Here is a 17729-nt window from a genome sequence, read left to right as displayed (position 1 = left end):
TCTCAGTCCATGAAGGGATCCAGAATATACCACTGTGGCGTAAAAATTATTTTGATCTGAAGATGTCTGAGAAACAAGGGTTAAAAAAAAAAAAAAAGACTTTGTCTTAAACCCCACCTTCCCCCATCTGCCTAAAAGCAGACCCTTCCAAAACAATTCAACTGCCTCAAACCCCCTTTAAGGTAGACTTCCCATACATGGGGAAGTCAGATGAGAAATTGCATTAAATAAACATTGTCACAAGATTATCGTTAAGTCCCATCTAGTCTCCTAAAGGTCATTGTGTCTTCCCTAAAAAGTCACCTGTTCTTCTATGAGTATCCTTTCTCCCCCTCCCCTATTAAGATGGTATGTAAACTCTAAATTCTAGCCATTTCTTTGAGCCACTTTCTTTGTGAACTTGTGAATAAACTTCGTCTTTTCTCTTGCTAATCTTATTGTCAGTTTAATTCGAAGGCTTCCAAAGACAAACATAAGAGGATAGAGAAAAGGTTTTTCCTCTCCAGAAGCCACATTGTGCAGCTGTTTAAAAAGATCTTAAATTAGTGTTCGGCCTTTGTATTCAATGACTGATGTGACACCTGTAACCTATTTCTAAATATTAAGAAGCCTTTTGTCCCAAGATTTTGTTTTTTTCCTTTTTCAGTTTACAGTGTTTTATTTTGTTTTTACTCATAATTAATATAGCTGTGCTTTTCAACAATAAGTCACATCAACTCCTTTTTGGAAGTAAGCTGGCTATAAATGAATTATAAAAGTTAGTAATCACTATTATAATAGAATGGTGGTGCCATGTTTTTGCCAAAATATTTCTGCTTGATTTAATGCTCAAAGAGTTTTTTTGGTGATATTTATATATTTGCATCCTGCTTGTATGTATGTATGTATGTGTATGTGTGTATATAAAATAGCATATATATTTTTACAAGTCTTTTAATTAAGAAATTCCTTTCTTTAAAATATGAAGTTCCAAATTCCAAATTGCATTCTAACTGTAGGGACAACAACTGCCCTAATTTTTACTGTTTTAAATACTAACATTTGTTGAGCACTTACTACATTCTAGCCTCCATGCTACTGCCTTATATTCATTAGGTTATTCAATTTTTACATTATCCTATAATCACCATCATTTTTTTTTAACATCTTTATTGGAGTATAGTTGCTTTACAATGGTGTGTTAGTCACCATCATTTTTAACAAAGTTCTCAAACAGTTAACCTAGTTTATCACTTCCTAATAAAACCACCAGGAAATTAGTTGTTATGCAGTGGTAGGAAATATACCTACATATTTACTTCAGCTTTATAAAATTAGGAGCACCAACCTAAGCAGACTTAGGAAAAAATCCAGTAACCAATGTGTTGGTCATTGTAGTGTCATTGAATTTTTCACTTTTTCAGTTTTCCAAAGCTTATTTCTGTAAGTGCCAACACATTTTAACGGAAATCTTTCTGAAATTTGTTAGAACTTAATTCCTTCCTTAAAGGAATATATTTTAACCTTTGGCTCATAGCATCTTTCTGACCACAATTTCTGACTGAAACTGAAATACAAAAGTCTTCATCTTTTTAACTGATTCTTCTCTTTTGGGTAACATGTATGCCTGCTATTTATTAGATACCCTGTTTTAATCTGTTGCTTTTAATTTGTTCAATTCTGGAAAATTAAATTACCAATGTTGCTAAATAGTTTATAATTTGAAAATAAATTTGATTAAAAGTCTAAGGACCTCTCCTAAAGATTGACATTTAGTACAAACGTATGCTACAGCATTTGTTGAATGTCAGGATTGCCTCTGAAATCTCTGTTGATCTGAGTTCTCAGTGAGCATGGACCATTTTGTTCATCACTTTGTCATCATTTTATCCCCAGGTTTGACTGCAGTTCCAGACATATGGTAGCAGCTAATAAATGTTATCATATTCTTAACTTCATATTACAGTCATTTTATAGTTTTCTGTAGTCTTCATGATTAAAAGTTTAATTTGCTGTATAAAATTATTCATTTATTAAACAAATATTTATTGAGTATCTGCTATGTTCTAGGTACTGGCATATCAGAGAACAAAATCTGTCCATGTTATGTATCACTTTCCTTTAATCATTTTTCTAATGTTGGTAATTCAGATTATTTACAGCTTTTAGCTACTGGAAATATTCATATGTTGGGACATATCACTTTTTTCTTCCATTGCTATAATGAACTCTCCAAAATGAAACAAGTGGATCAATAGGTATGAATCCTTTTTTTAATGGTCCCAAATTCATATTGCTAAATTGTTTCCCATAAAGGTTGTGATGTGAATTCACAGTTTTTGCTAGGACCCCAATTTGCCAGAGTTGAATATTTTCTTTTTTTTAATGCCTTAATATATTTTAAATGAAACCTGACTTGAACACTGTTCCTTCCATCTGTTGTTCTCAGTTGTATTTCATTGTCTGTAGCCTTTGCCAATTCATATCATAGGATGCCTTTGCCAATGTATAATATACAATGCTTTCTGCCTCAATTTTTATGAGTTTTCAATATATTCAAGTTTCCTTTATTTCTAAGATATGATTAATTATAATATGTACACCAACATAGTATTTCTTTTCTCCTGAAAAGTTGATATTACCATAAGTATACGTATCAATTACCACATGAATCTTATTTCCAGAATTGTTAAATTTTTTTAATGTGGGCAAATATACATAAAAATTGCTATTTTAACCATTTTTAGTGTACAATTCAGTGGAATTAAGTACATTCACATCATTGTGCAGCCATCACCATTAACTATCTCCAGAACTTTTTCATCATCCCAAATTGAAACTCTTTACCCTTTAAACAATAACTCCCCATTATCTTCTCCCTCAGCCTCTGGCAACCTCTGTTCTATCTTCTGTCTTTATGAATTTGCCCATTATAATCACATTTTTTTTTAACCCATTCATCCATTGATACGTTTCTACCTTTTGGCCATTGTGAATACTGCTGCTATGAACATAGGTGTACAGATATCTGTTTGGGTCCCTGCTTTCAATTCTTTTGGGTATATCCCTAGAAGTGAAATAGCTAGATCATATGCTAATTCTATATATAATTGTTTGAGAAACTGCCATACTGTTTCCATAGCAACTGTACCCTTTTGCATTCTCACCAGCAATGCAAAGGGTTCTGAATTAGAACATTAAACAAAAGATAGATGTTTCAAATATATGAAAAAGTATAGAAAGTAATATAACAGAGACCTGTGGACCAACCACTTGAATTTTAACATTTTCTGCATTTGTTCCAGTTCTTTTTTAAAAAATTATTATATGTTATATCTAAAGCTCCCTCCCCTCATTTATTCCCCCTTTCTTCCTTCAGAGGTAACCACTCTTCTGTGTATCTTTCCTTGCATATTTGAATACTTCGTCTCTCTCTCTATGCATATGTGTGTGTGTGTGTATATATATCCATAAATAAGATATTGTATTGTTTTATATGTTTTTAAATAGTACATAATAGTTTCATAGTGTGTGTGTTGTTTTACAATTTGCTTTTTTATTCAAAATTATGTTTTAAAATTTTTTCAAGCTTTATTGAGGTTTAATTTACATACAATAAAACTCACCTATTTTAAGTGTACAGTGTGATGAATTTTGGTAATTGTTATACAGCCTTGTAACCACAACCACAGTTAAGTATAGAATATTTCCATCACCCTAAGAGGTTTTCTCCCATCCCTTTGCAGTCAGTGCCCTGCTGTGGCCCTCTCCCAAGCAACCACTGATTTTGTCAGTATAGTTTTGCCTTTTCTATACTTTTATATGAATGGAATCATGCAGTAAATTGTCTTTTGGTTTTTTACTTTTTTCTTTTACTTCTTTCACTTGGCATAATGTTTTTGAGATTCACCCATGTTGTTGCATGTGTTAATATTTCATTCCTTTTTTTTTGCTGAGTAGTATTCCATAGTCTGGAATATGACACAGTTTGTTCATACATTCACCATTTGATGGACATTCAGGTTGTTCCAATTTTGGACTATTATAAATACTGCTATGTACATTTGCATACAAGTCTTTGTGTAGACATATGGTTTCATTTTGGGGGGGGTAAATACCTAGAATGAAATTGCTGGGTCATATAGTTGAGTACATGTTTAGCTTTATAAGATGCTGCCATACTGTTTTCTAAAGTGTCTGAACTAACATTATGTTTAAGATTTATGTCTATTAATACAAATAGATATTTTTCATTGTAACTGTTTTATCTTATTACAATATATTAATGGACCACCATTTATTTACCCAGTCTCCACTTCTTTACTATTACAGATAATATTGCAATTGGCATACTTATAAGTTGTTTCCTTACTCACATGTACAAGAGTTTCTCTCTATATAGTGGACATCTGCAGTTGGAATTGCTGGGTTCTGGGGGATACTTATTGTCAGTTTTAATAGATACTGCCAAATTGCCTTATAAAGTGGTTGGGCATTTAATCTTAAAGCTGCTGCTATACCTTCCAAATTACTACAGACTTTCACTGGTCCTTTCTATAGAGTTTTTCTTGCAAGTAGATATTTGGGTTTTTTGTTATCAGAGTACAGTATTTCCCAAGCTTTTTCACACTGTTATTATTGTCCTATTTTTTCTTTTGATTATACTTTCTTTATTTTTAAATAGGAGATTCATATGGGATATTGTGTGAATCTGACTGATGAGGCTGTAGAAGCTGTCCTTACTTGCTGTCCTCAGATATGTATATTACTCTTCCATGGATGCCCCCTGGTAACAGGTTAGTATTAGGCTGCTTGGGTTCAAATCTTGGTTTCACCTTTTAATAACCATGTGACCTTGAGTAAATTACTTAACCCATTCCATTATTCAGTTTCCTCACATTAAGTGCGTATAATGACAGTATCTACCTCATAAACTTGGTCATGATGATTATCTGACAACACTTCATATGGTGCCTAGCACATAGTGAGGGCTCAGTAAATGTTAAGTCATGATGATGATGGTGATGGTGGTGATGGCAAATGCTCACTAAATGTTAACCGCCTTGAGGATGATGATGGTGGCAGTGGTAGTGGTCATGATATTAAACATTATGCTTTATGAAGTCAAGTTTATAATATTACATCTTTCAAATATGCTAAATGACCTGTTAACTGTAATCTCATCAAGCTGTAGCCATTGAGATTCAGAATCATTTGGCTAATGTGGTACTTCACTAAAGTAGTCACAGCCCTTTTGGCTTGTATAAGAGCCATGATACCCCTTTCACATCACCCCTACAGTGGGTCCCATACCACAATATAACCAGAATCTTACGTGTGAGTCAGTACTTATGCCCAGCCCTTCCAGCTCATTTTCCTAATTACAGTCTAATAGTTACTATCCTAGAAGTCCTTTTGACATCTTCTGGTTTTTCTTGTGTTTGGACTGCCAATCTAAACTAAGCCTGTAATGGGTTATATCTGGTTATCAGTGACATCTATAATGAAGACTAAATCTTATTTTAGGCAGACATTTCTCAGAACGCTAAAATCAAAAGTGACGTTAGAAACTGTTACCAGTGGGTACCTCTAGGGAAGGTTGTGGAGGAACAAGACTAGGAAAAAGCTTTCACCATATACCCGTTTGTCCTTTTGAATTTTGTATCATGTGAATGATTTTACCTATTAAAAATTAGTGATCATAATTTTAAGAAAATAACTTAGAACCAGAAAAATTCATGTGACTGAGTACAGGGAATTGGTACATGTGAACACTATTCTGGGGGTTATGAGAAGGCAGGCAGAGGCTCTCTGGCCATCAAACAAGGCAGAAAATTATATTCTAACAAGTAGGCTATTATTGTAAGGTGGAGGAGACCACAATATATGAAGTGTAATAACAGCAATTTTTGATAATTTCAGAATACCAACTAAAAGTATGTAAATCTACTCACTGAGCTATATGTACATTTAATCAATACACTGAACAAGAAAGTGGTACTCATAAAGTGACTCCATTTTCCTCACACTATTTTAATTACAATTTTGCTCTAAAGGGCCTAATTTTTCCCAAAGCCAAATGAAAATCTCCGACATGTGCCACTGACTTTTCTTATCATTCTCAGACAGTTAAAAGTCTGGTCATTTCATATCACTGAAACCCTCTCATTTCAGTAATTAAAACGTCTTAGACCCATGTAATACTCCAAACAAGTTCAAATTAAAGCTTTTTGCTCCTCCAGTCAGCTCAAGTTTGCTGTGGGTGGAAAGGCTGCTGCGGGTTAGGGGACGCTGTTAGTTTCTCTGTTTTACTACCTCGCGCTTCTCTTCCCCCTTTCCCAGCTGGCCCACCATGGTTTCTGACCCCACCAGTGTCAGTACAGGGTGGGGCTGCAGTGAGCAGAAGGGAAGGGAAGGGAAAGAAAAGTCTAACTTGACTACCGCCACTGTGATCTAGTGGCAGCACTGAGGGCTCTGCGGGTGAGCTGATCCCGATCCGTACTCTCTCAGAAGTGGGGCACTTTGGATCTTCTTCAGGGTCCACTTTCCACCACTCGCCTCATCACTGCATATATCTCCTATATCTACAGTTCTCTTGATTCAAGCAAATGTGTCTCTTCTGGCTAGTAGCTAGCATTTTCTTCCTCTGCGCCCAGGCAGCTGGCAGTACACCTTCAGTCTCTTTCTGTTGAGGCTTCCTAGACCATCCAAGTTGCTTTCATGAGCAAACTACAAGGCAACCCATGCCAGCCCACATCTGTCCACAGGAAACACAATACTTTAGACAGTAAGAGTGCAGGTATTTCCCAACGTCAGTTCTCTCTTTAGCCACATGGACTCTTACCATAGCCTTTTGCTTTTTAGTTTTCTTAGGTCTGATATTAGTGTAATGTGTCTCCCAAGCTCCAAGGGACGAATCAGATTCTCCAACTGATCTCCTTAGAGCCCCCTCTCACTAGGCTTGAAGGCAAGAGTAAGCACCTGCAACCCTCTTTCTACAACTCGAATCATAACTGTCTTCAAAGAAATCCTTTCTTCAATTTCCAGTTTTCCGTCACTTCCCACTTTAACACTTTTATATCTTTGAATGGATGAGGCACCATGGATTCCAAAATGAGTTTTCAGCCAAGCATTTGCAAGTCATTTACAAGTGGTCTGGTGTCTCATTTTGGAATGAGAGAGTAGCTGGTACCTCTAGTCCTGGAACCTTAGCTAAAATAGTTAATGTTTTAATGTTCTGTTATGCTTGTCTCAGGATAACGTGGCTACATAACATGTTATAAACTCAGCCTTTGCTAATTTTATCTTGATTATCTTTCTGGTTACAATTTGGAAATAGTTAATTTGGCATTTTCCCTCTACTTTTAATAGAAGTGAAGACAAACTATACACACAGTCAACCAGAAAAACTTAACATTAGGCAAACTGCTTAAAGCAATCATCAAAGACCCTATAGGTAATGAAATCTTTAGAAGGTACAAGCAAAAACTTAAAATTTGAGTACAACAAGGCCAATAATAAAATGCTTAAAGGTGCCTGTATCAATATAGAAATGACTAACAGATATGAATTTTGAAGTCTGGAAAATATGTTGCAGTGATTAGTCTGATTTTTAAAGCAGAAGACTTTTGAGATAAATTATATAATTACTGAGATCACTGGAAACCAAAGATGTATTATCAGTTGGTGAATTCAAGAGAAATGCCTACCTGGTATGATTATAGATACTAGGAAAGCTTAATCCCACTAAATCTTTCCCTACCCACATAATGGCTCAGAATACTGAATTTACCAACTATCTTGCTGCTGAGCAACAGCTACATAACCCCCCTCCTCAGCTCAGTCTTCTGGGAATTCCCTTACCTTACTCCCTTTCTGTGTAAATGGAAGTTCTTCTGTTGTGAGGGACTCCTCTTCCATGCAAACCTATCAAAGTGCTGCCCAATTAAAGCTCGTTGTGTGCTACTGCCACCTTGTGGTCGTATCTTTTTCCTAGATCTGCCCCACAATCCCTTGATCTCACTAACTACAGTTATATGGTATGGTGTTCTAACATGGTATGGTGTTCTAGAAGACATCAAAGGATAAAGCATAAAACAAAATATGTTTATATGTCCAAATGTTTGGGAAATGCAACATACCACTATAATGAATATTAATTTCTCAAAGGCTCTGAGAAATACTATTGCTAAGAAACTTAACTTTTTTTATCTAAGTGCCAGGGAGTTAGACGTTTTCCTCTACCCTTTTAGGTTCTTCCGGCTGGTCTAAGAATTAAATTGATAGGAGGCAGATTAAGAGGCAAAAATCAAACAAAGTTTAATAACATGTATACATGGAAGAGACCCAGGAGAACTGAGTAACTCACCAAAATGGCTGAAACCCTCACCTTAAATAACATTTTCAGCAGCTAAAGAGGATGTTGGGGGTAGAGGTTTGGGACTTCAAAGGGGAGGAAGGCAATTCACATGAAAGATGAAAAAGCAAATGTTTGGTAAACAAATATTTGTTGGGCCATGCAGAGCAATTGTGCCATAAAGGTACTCTCATCTCTAGGCCCTGCTGAGTTCCCACCACCACACCTAGCCCATATTCTTTGCAGACAACCTCTGGCGATAACTTGATCTATACTTCTTTTAGGCAGTAAGGGGGAAGGTCAAAATTTCTTCTTGAGTCTTTCGGGCCTTGATTGTTATCAGCTTGAAATAATCCTCATGCCAGAGAGACATTTTGGGGTGGCACGTTTTGTCCCCCCCACCCAAGCATTTCCCACATATTTTTTAACACAGAATAATTCATATATTATTATTTTGATCCCTCCTTTCACAGAAGAGGAAAGTGAGAAACTGAAATGTTATTTGTCCATTGTGACATAGTTTTTAATAACAGTGCTAAGATTAAACAAAAATCTCAAGACAAAGTGAAATGAGCACCAATCCCTAGTCTCCTACCATCTCTCCAAAACATTGAATAACTTAACTTCTATGGACCTCAACTTTTCCTTACATATAATTGCCAGTCATAAAATTGGGTGATCTCATAATAATATAAGAGTTCACATACAATGGCTTTTACCAATAAAGTTTCTTAAAGAGAAAAAAAGCTGAAGTTTTTCAACTACGCAGATCATCTCTACTCTTCCCGCTTTCCCGTCAGCACGTACCATTGTATATTTTTGCTGCCATCATTGAATGAAAATAAAGTGGGCTAATATATTCACCTTATATTTATTTGTTAATTTCTCTTTTTTCCAGAGAAGACAAATGCTTTTTTTTTTTGCCTGATAAATAAATGTTCTTTCTTCTTTCATGACACCTTATGTTTCCTCTTACGTATTCATGTGATTGCTCACATCTGACTAGATAAGACAATAACGATACATATTCTATAAAAAGAATGTATGTATATCATATGTTTGTGCAATTCTAGTGTTACGTTATCCTCAAAGCAACCTGACCCCCAAATTGGCAGTGTCAACTGTAGTTACCCATCAGATTCCCTGAATTAATAGGTTTATCTTCTCCACTGTATTTCTAAGTTTTTATAAAATTTCTTAACATTACAATCAGACGGTAAGCAAAGCTCCACATTATAAATTAAGTCTTGAAACTGTTAGAAGCACTCTGATTTTATTTCTGCAGAAGAGACAAAAAAACTAAGCTGCTATTTAAAATACTGTAAATCATAGACATTATGGAAGCAGAAAAGAATTTTTAAATGTATTAAATTATTTTAATTTCAATTACGTCTGCAATGATTTTCAGTAATTTCAACTCACACAGTTTTGTTAATCTCCTACAGTGGACATGCATTTCAGTTTCTATCATTATCTAGATGTGTTTCACAGTAATCACAGGCATCTAAGTTTAGGTTTTAGAAGGGCAATAAAGCAATTAGCACTAGAGTCTTTATGTTTACATTGAAAGGCAGGAAAACCCAACAGGACATCTGCCACTTTGATTGAATCGACTCAAATTTTAGTGATATCAGAGGATTTGTTTCAGCTTGATTACTTTATAAGCAAGTTCTTTACTTAGATTCCTGGATAATAAATATGTCAAGATATACCACAAAGAGCCAAGTGGTTTGCTTCAGAGTTTCCCTGTAATTAAAGCTGATTCCTTGCTTCAAGGACAACTACTTCTTAAATTTCATAGATTTTATTTTCTAAATCCTATATTATTCTCTTTCCTTATCACTATTTATTCATCCATTACTAATCCAGAATTACGAAACTTCTTTATGCCATACACTGTAATGAAGCATTAGAACCTTGATCATTGTTTGTAAAAATGTGTCCAGCCTCACTTTTTTCACTGTGTATTCTATAAAAATGTCTAAATTACATTTTCCTTGATCATTTGAAAAACTTAGTTTGTTCATTTATATTTCCCATAGTTTCTTCTTTTTCTTGGGGCTCCAAAAGCTCCCGTTATGAATCTCTTTCAAAAAGTGGTCTCCAGGGCTTCCCTGGTGGCGCAGTGGTTGAGAATCCGCCTGCCGATGCAGGGTACACGGGTTCGAGCCCTGGTCTGGGAGGATCCCACATGCCGCGGAGCGACTAGGCCCGTGAGCCACAATTGCTGAGCCTGCGTGTCTGGAGCCTGTGCTCCGCAACAGGAGGGGCCGCGATAGTGGGAGGCCCACGCATCGCGATGAGGAGTGGCCCCCGCTTGCCGCAACTGGGGAAAGCCCTCGCACAGAGACAAAGACCCAACACAGCCAAAAATAAATAATAAATAAATTAAAAAAAAAAAAGTGGTCTCCAACTACATTAGTCAAGAGATTTTTAGAAAGATGGTAAAAGGTTCCTTAGAAGTCATCTACGCAACTCCCTTGTTTTAAAGATAAGGGAACAGAGATACAATGAATTTAGGTGGCTTGCCCCAAATCTTAGAAATAGTTAATAGTAGAACTGGAAGTAAAAACCTAAATCACCTAATCCACAGTTTCTACTTCTTTCCCCAGTAGAGCAATTTCCTAAGCCTTTGGTGTCAAGTGGTTTCACTGTTAATAGAAAAGGGAAGGAAGTAGGAGAGCGACATCAAGCATCAGTAGTGCGATTGGTATAAACGACCTTTAGAGTCTTTTTCAGTCCTGAGAGTCTGTGTTTTGGTGAGTGGCAGAATAAGCCACCCCAAAATATGCCTCTTTGGCATAAAGATTATTTTAAGCTAATTTTTCTTGAGAAACAGCAGACACTGGAGGAGCTCTGAAAGCAGTAGAAGTTACCCTTTTGTAAGGAAAGTTTACATTTATAAAGGAAATCTCCATTTGTAAAGTGTCTCCCTCTCTGTACTAAGAAGGGAAGGGTGACTCTAAATCAGAATCATATTCAGTGAAGGCACTGACTTAAATGTGTATAGTGAATCTTACTGTTACCGAACCGAAATCAGGTCTCCTTGCTCCATGTGCAGCAAAGCCAATCTGCTGACACCGGGTTGTGGTGCAGGGTGCAAGCAAGGAGAAAGGACAGCTGATGCTCAAAAGACTGGAACTCCCTGATGGCTTTCAGTCAGGGGTTTTGAAGACAACGTTAGGGATGAGGGTCACAGGGTGTGCGATCAACTCGTGGACATTTTTCTGATTGGTTGGTGGTGAAATAACAGGGTGATGTTCTGGGAATCTTAATCATCAGTCTCCTGGTTCCAGCCAGTCTGGCTGGGGTCTGTGTGCTGGTGGTCAGCATGTAGTCAACATCCTTCACCTGGTGGGGTGGGGGGGGGGGGCGGTCCTAGTTTCTGCAGAACAACTCAAAGATATGTCAGATTGTTATCTCTATCCCTTCAGGAGGAACTAGGCGTCCTGTGACTCTATTGTTCAAGCTATTATTACTTTTCTTGCTTGCCTGCTTTCTTTGTTTCTGCATTTTCTACTTCTCTAATCATTAACTGTTTGAGTCTGCTCTTTGGAACTTGGGGAAGGCCTAGGAGAGGAAAGCTTTTTCTGCAAACAGGAAGTGGGAGACATGGAGGGGCTTGTACCCAGGAGGGTCCTGCCTGGTTTCATTACCCTTGTTTACTATGCTTTTCCTGGTAACTTCCCATAACCGGTCTCCCAACAACCCCAAAATCTTTCTTTTGTCTTTAGCTGAAGATGGTATTTAAGGTGGTGGCTTGGGCCGTCTCAGGGAGTTTACTCATTTTTCCCGGGTATCTCCCATGTATACATGAAGTATACTTGTTGATAAACTTCTGTTTGTTTTTCTCTTGTTAATCTGTCTTTGGTCACAGGGGATCTCAGCCAAGAACTCAGAAGGGTAAAGAAAATTCTTTTTCCTCCTCCACAGTTTCTACAGAGTATTCTGGCAAGAGATCATGAAATACTTAGAGACCCCCCAGTTTCTCCCTACAGCGTAATAAACTTACAGGCATCGAATATTCCTACTACTGACTCACTGCTCTAAATACTCTATACTTTTTATGGGGAAAAGAAAAGCTGCCTGAGGAGAATTTGAGTAATGTAATACTGCCCTCTAGCATCCAGTTTTTAAAATTACATAAAAATATACTGTATGCTCACAACTAGAGGGAAAAATGTTTTTCTATTTATGTGCAATAATAAATTCCTACAGAAGAGTCACAAATATAGTCAGAAAACAAATATTTACATATCATATTTGATAATATATTCATAACTAGTAAAAATGCCAAAATAGTCTTAGAATCACCAGCTAAAGTGAAATCGGGAAGTACACGTTTCCAATTTTGTTCTTTTTCAAAACTGTGTTGGCTCTTCTGGGTCCCTTGAACTCCTATGTAAATATTAGGATCGTTTTGTCAATTTCTTTTTAAAAAGTTTGCTGGGATTTTGCTAGGGATTGCATTGAATCTGTAGATCAGTTTGGGGAGTACTGCCATCTTAATACTAAGTCTTCTGATCTATGAACATGGACATCTTTCCATTTATTAGATCTTCTTTGATTTCTTTCAACAATGTTTTGTAGTTTTCAGAGTATAAGCTTTTCACTTCTTTTGTTAAACGTATTCCTAAGTATTTTATTCTTTTTGATGGTAATGTGGATGAAATTATTTTCTTAATTTCATTTTGTAACGGAAACCAGGTTTGGCTGCTTGCCACTCATATGCCAGTAATTCAAGAGGCAAGTGTCAGTAGAAAAGAAAGGTGCTTTGGCACTTCCCTGGTGGCGCAGTGGTTAAGAATCCACCTGCCAATGCAGGGGACATGGGTTCGAGCCCTGGTTTGGGAAGATCCCACATGCCGCGGAGCAACTAAGCCCTTGCGCCACAACTACTGAGCCTGTGCTCTAGGGCCCGCGAGCCACAACTGCTGAAGCCCGTGCACCTAGAGCCTGTGCTCTGCAACAAAGAGAAGCCACCTCAATGAAAAGCCTGCACACCACAAGGAAGAGTAGCCCCCTCTCACCGCAACTAGAGAAAGCCCGCGTGCAGCAACGAAGGCTCAACGCAGCCAAAAATAAATAATAGAAAAAATAAAAAGATATCACCATTAAAAAAAGAAAAGAAAAGCTGCTTTAATCAGAAAAGCCAGGGGAATTCCCTGGCAGTCCAGTGGTTAGGACTCTGTGCTTTCACTGCCAAGCACCCCGGTTCAATCCCTGCTCGGGGAACTAAGATTATGCAAGCCACACGGTGTGACCAAAAATAAGAAGAAGAAGAAGAAAGAAAAAGAAAAGCTGGCAATCTGGGGAGACGGTAAACTCGTGTCCAGAGGCCAACTCCAAAGATTCTGCTCAGCCATGAGAGTTTTTAATGGAAAAATGGGGGAAAGAATCTCATTGAATCATTGAGGCATGAGGTTGGGTTTTGCATCATTCTCCATTGAGTGCAGACTGGCTGACTCTTTCTTCAGAGAGAAGAAAACCTTGCCTGCGTGGTCTGCCTGCAGGATTGCTAAGGGAGCTGTTGGGGGTAGAAAGCAAGTCATTTTTTTAACTGCTTAATTCTTCATTCTTACTTCTTTTTATCTAGGAAAAGAATCAACAGGTTAGACAAGGCATGGTGTGCATTCAGGAGAGCATAAGTCAGGAGTTAGTTTCAATTGCTTAGTGATCTCATTCCTATAATTAGGTTCTTTTAAGGTTAGAGGGGAACACAAATGGGCAAACAGGAAAAGGGCAAAGAGCTGCTTTTAATTTTTGGATTGTTCATTGTGTAGAAATAAATTGATTTTTGTATATTGATCTTGTGCCCTGCAACCTTGCTGAACTCATTTATTAGTTCTAATTTTTAGTGGATTCCTTAGTACCATATTACCTAACTACAAATAGTTTTACTTTTTCCTTTCCAACATGAATTCCTTTTCTTTTTCTTCCCTAATTTCCATGGCTGGAACCTCCAGTGCAGTGTTGCATAGAAGTGGCAAAAGGAGAAATCCTTATCTTTGTTCCTGATCTTAGGGGGAAAATATTTAGTCTCTCACCATTAAGGATGATGTTAGTGGTGGGTTTTTCATAGTTGCCCTTTATCAGGTTGAGGAAGTTCCTTTCTGTTTCTGGTTTGTTGAATGTTTTTATCATGAATGTCGGATTTTATCAAATGCCTTTTCTGTGTCTATTGAAATGATTATGTCGTTTTTGTCCTTTATTCTATAATATGGGTGCCACAGGCAGAAAAATGCCCCCACTCAAAGATGTCCATGTTCTAATGCTCAGAACCTACAAGTATATTGACCTTAAAATAGGGAGATTATCCTGGATTACCCAGGTGGGCCCAATGTAATCATAAGGGTCTTTAAAAGTAGAAGAGGGAGACAGAAGAAGGAGAACCATAGAGATGGCAGCATAAGAAAGACTTTGTCCAATGTTGCTCACTTTGAATATGGAGGAATACAAGGAATGTGGTGGCCTTTAGAAGCTGGAAGAGTCAGGGAGGTGGATTCTCCCCTAGAGCCTCCAAAAAGAATGCTAACCTCCTAATACCTGCTTTTAGCCCAGTAAAACCCATTTTGAAATTCTGACTTTCAAAACTGTACAATAATAAATTTGTGTTGTTTTAAGCCATTAAGGTTGTGATTATTTGTTACAGCAGCAAGAGGAAACAAATACAGTGTACTACATTAATTAATTTCCAGATGTTTAACCTTGCATTCCTGGGATAAATCCCAGTTGATCATGGCATATAACCCTTTCTGTGTTGCTAGATTTGGTTTGCTTGTGTTTTATTGAGGATTTTTGAGTACATATTCATAAGAAATATTGGTCTGTTGTTTTCTGTGTATGTGATGTTTTTGTCTGGCTTTGGTGTCAAGGTAATACTGTCCTCATAGAATAAGTTGGAAAGTGTTCCTCCCTCTTCTATTAGTATAACCACTACAGCTTTGTTACAGTTGCTGTCTGCATGATATATCTTTATCCATCCTTTTACTTTCAACCTATTTGAAACCTGTCCTTAATCTAGATCTCCTGTAATAACAGACTTCCTCTATAATAACTGATATTTTTTATGACAATGAAAACTGCATTTGTTATATTTTTAGCTGCTTTTAAAAAAATTAGCTGCTGAAGTAAACCTTTGTTTTCACAACTATAACTTCTTGTTTCCAAACACTCTCTAGTTCTCTTTCTTGCACTAAATCTTTAATGTTTTGGCTTATTTTTGTTTTACTTAAAATAAAACTTAGTAACCATATGTTGGGCCTGCTTTTTTTCCTAGTGGTCTATGAAATCTTTAAGTCTGAGAACGACTAAACTAAGAAATTTCCCAAGACTAGGTTAGAGATATGTTATACATACAACATAGGTTGTATCTATGGAACAAGTTTATTAAACTCCTGAATAATTTTTAAAGTAATAAAATTTTAGCAGTGTTTTTGCATTAAAGCATTAAAAGCATTAAAAATATTGTAAAACTGACTTTGCAAAAGATATGTAAACCATATTAAAATCACTGCTATTATATATTGTGAATAATTGAAAACCATCTAAATGTCCAGTCATACAGATTGGTTAAATTACAAGGAATTCATGTAATAGTTATCTATTTAAAATCATGTTTTATAAATATTACATGACATGGAAAAATGTTCAACTACAGGTTAAGTTGTCCTGTTCTAGTAACTACTCTGTCCCCTAACCTTTATGGGCATGTTGCATACCTGTTGGCTTTCTTTAATCATGCTTGCTTTAATCACTCCTTTATAGTTAAAACCTGTTCAAGCACCCTAGTTTAGTGTGTCATCTACTTCCTGCCAGGACCCTGAGAAACTTTAACCCTATTACTCTCTGGTTGGTGAAATTAAGATGAAATTACAGAGAAAACAGTAAATACCTGTTTTTTAGAAGTATTACTATGATATGTTTACTGCAGCTAATAATAGTGATGGTTACCACTAATTAAATGTATTTTTAGCTTATAGTATGCTTTATATATCATCTCATTTAATCCTTTAAATAACCCTATGAGATATAATAGTTATCATCATCCCCAGTTTATACATGAGGACACATTCAAGATCTTTGATTACTATGAATTAATATATTGTCATTGTTTTCTTTTGTAGATCATTCACGAGAAGTCTTGGAGCAATTGGTAGGCCCAAACAAACTAAAGCAAGTGACGTGGACTGTATATTGATGCTTACTGAAGCTTATCAAAGCTATGATCTTCATACTACTTTCCCAGGAAACAATGATCTAGAGATTGGCTTTCCAATAATATGATTTATGCTTTGAAGTTAACCAGGCTCTTAAACATTTTAATAGTGCTATTATTTCTAAGTTTGTTTGAGGAGTGATTGTTCTTGAAATGGCAATCCTAGCATGCCCTCTGATGTATTTGGGGAGGGTATTGTGTTTGTTTCCTTAATAGCAAAGTTTTAAATTACCTGTTTGCCTGGAAATTTCCTTCTCCTACCTAGATATTTGAGCTGCTGTAAGAGAGATTTACCAATATGGATAAACATTAGGAGAATTCTAAGTAAAGATATTTCTAAAAGCATAATTACCTTCCTAGCTATTTTTTGGCTGCTACCTTCCAAATTATTTAAATGTCCACTGGCCAAAAAGCAAAGCTGAACATCAGGCCTGTAACTTCTTCACAGAATTTATTATTTCAATGAAAGAAAGAAATATAATAGTTTAATGTCATAATCCAGGACATCATATACCTTAGCCATTCAGCATATGAATGTTACTGAGTATGGCTACTTTTCCCAAATACATGCTATTCATCTACAAACTTTCATCCTTAAAAACTGCAGTCAAGAATGCGTAAGAATGAGTAAACACGAAATGTCATCACGGAAGTTGTATTCTGAAGCTCTACTGGTTTCACATTGTGAAATAAACACACAGGTCTTAGTTTTCAAATGAAATGTATTACTCTCTATAATCACAAAATTCTCTGAAGTGTACTGTGCTTAAACTACCCCAAAATTCAGCATATTCCCTGTGCCATGAGCCTGTCTCAGTGGGACTTCCTTAAAGATTTCCTATTTTTACTGTGATGTAGTGAATAACAGGGAAAGTGTGGTATGGTAGATTTCTTGTATATGTTTAGAGGGAAGGGTTTACATATTCAACTCTACGTCTTGTCCTTACTATTAACTACTTTATAAATGTGATATGTTTATAGCGTAGATACATATATTGCCACTGCAAAGGTGGTACATATGTATATATGTGTAAAATGGGTAAGGCCTGTTCCATCTATGAAATTTTTCTAAAGACAAATTCAGTAAGATTTAATATTGAACACCTAACCAAGTCAGTAGCTTTTTCTGCTTTTGGGAAAACTAGTTTCAAGATCTAAGGTATCAGATTTTTAGAG

The 17729-nt window shown here is 36.4% G+C and overlaps 1 protein-coding gene across 5 annotated transcripts in view; it reads left to right on the top strand.

Moving 5' to 3' along the window:
* Positions 1–16901, top strand: part of AMN1 (antagonist of mitotic exit network 1 homolog) — an 84983-nt gene extending 68082 nt beyond the window's left edge. For all 5 annotated transcript variants that reach the window (XM_059935606.1, XM_059935604.1, XM_059935602.1 and 2 more), the window contains 2 exons: positions 4664–4775; positions 16462–16901. In XM_059935606.1, coding sequence (XP_059791589.1) covers positions 4664–4775; positions 16462–16535 — 186 coding nt within the window. In that variant the 3' untranslated portion in view covers positions 16536–16901. The remainder of the gene's footprint in view (positions 1–4663; positions 4776–16461) is intronic.
* The last annotated feature ends 828 nt before the right edge of the window (positions 16902–17729 follow it).

This window comes from Balaenoptera ricei, chromosome 10 (genome assembly GCF_028023285.1).
Source record: "Balaenoptera ricei isolate mBalRic1 chromosome 10, mBalRic1.hap2, whole genome shotgun sequence".
Classification (NCBI taxonomy): Eukaryota; Metazoa; Chordata; class Mammalia; order Artiodactyla; family Balaenopteridae; genus Balaenoptera; species Balaenoptera ricei.
Note: the sequence above shows the minus strand (reverse complement) of the source record. Positions and strands in the feature narration are given on the sequence as shown.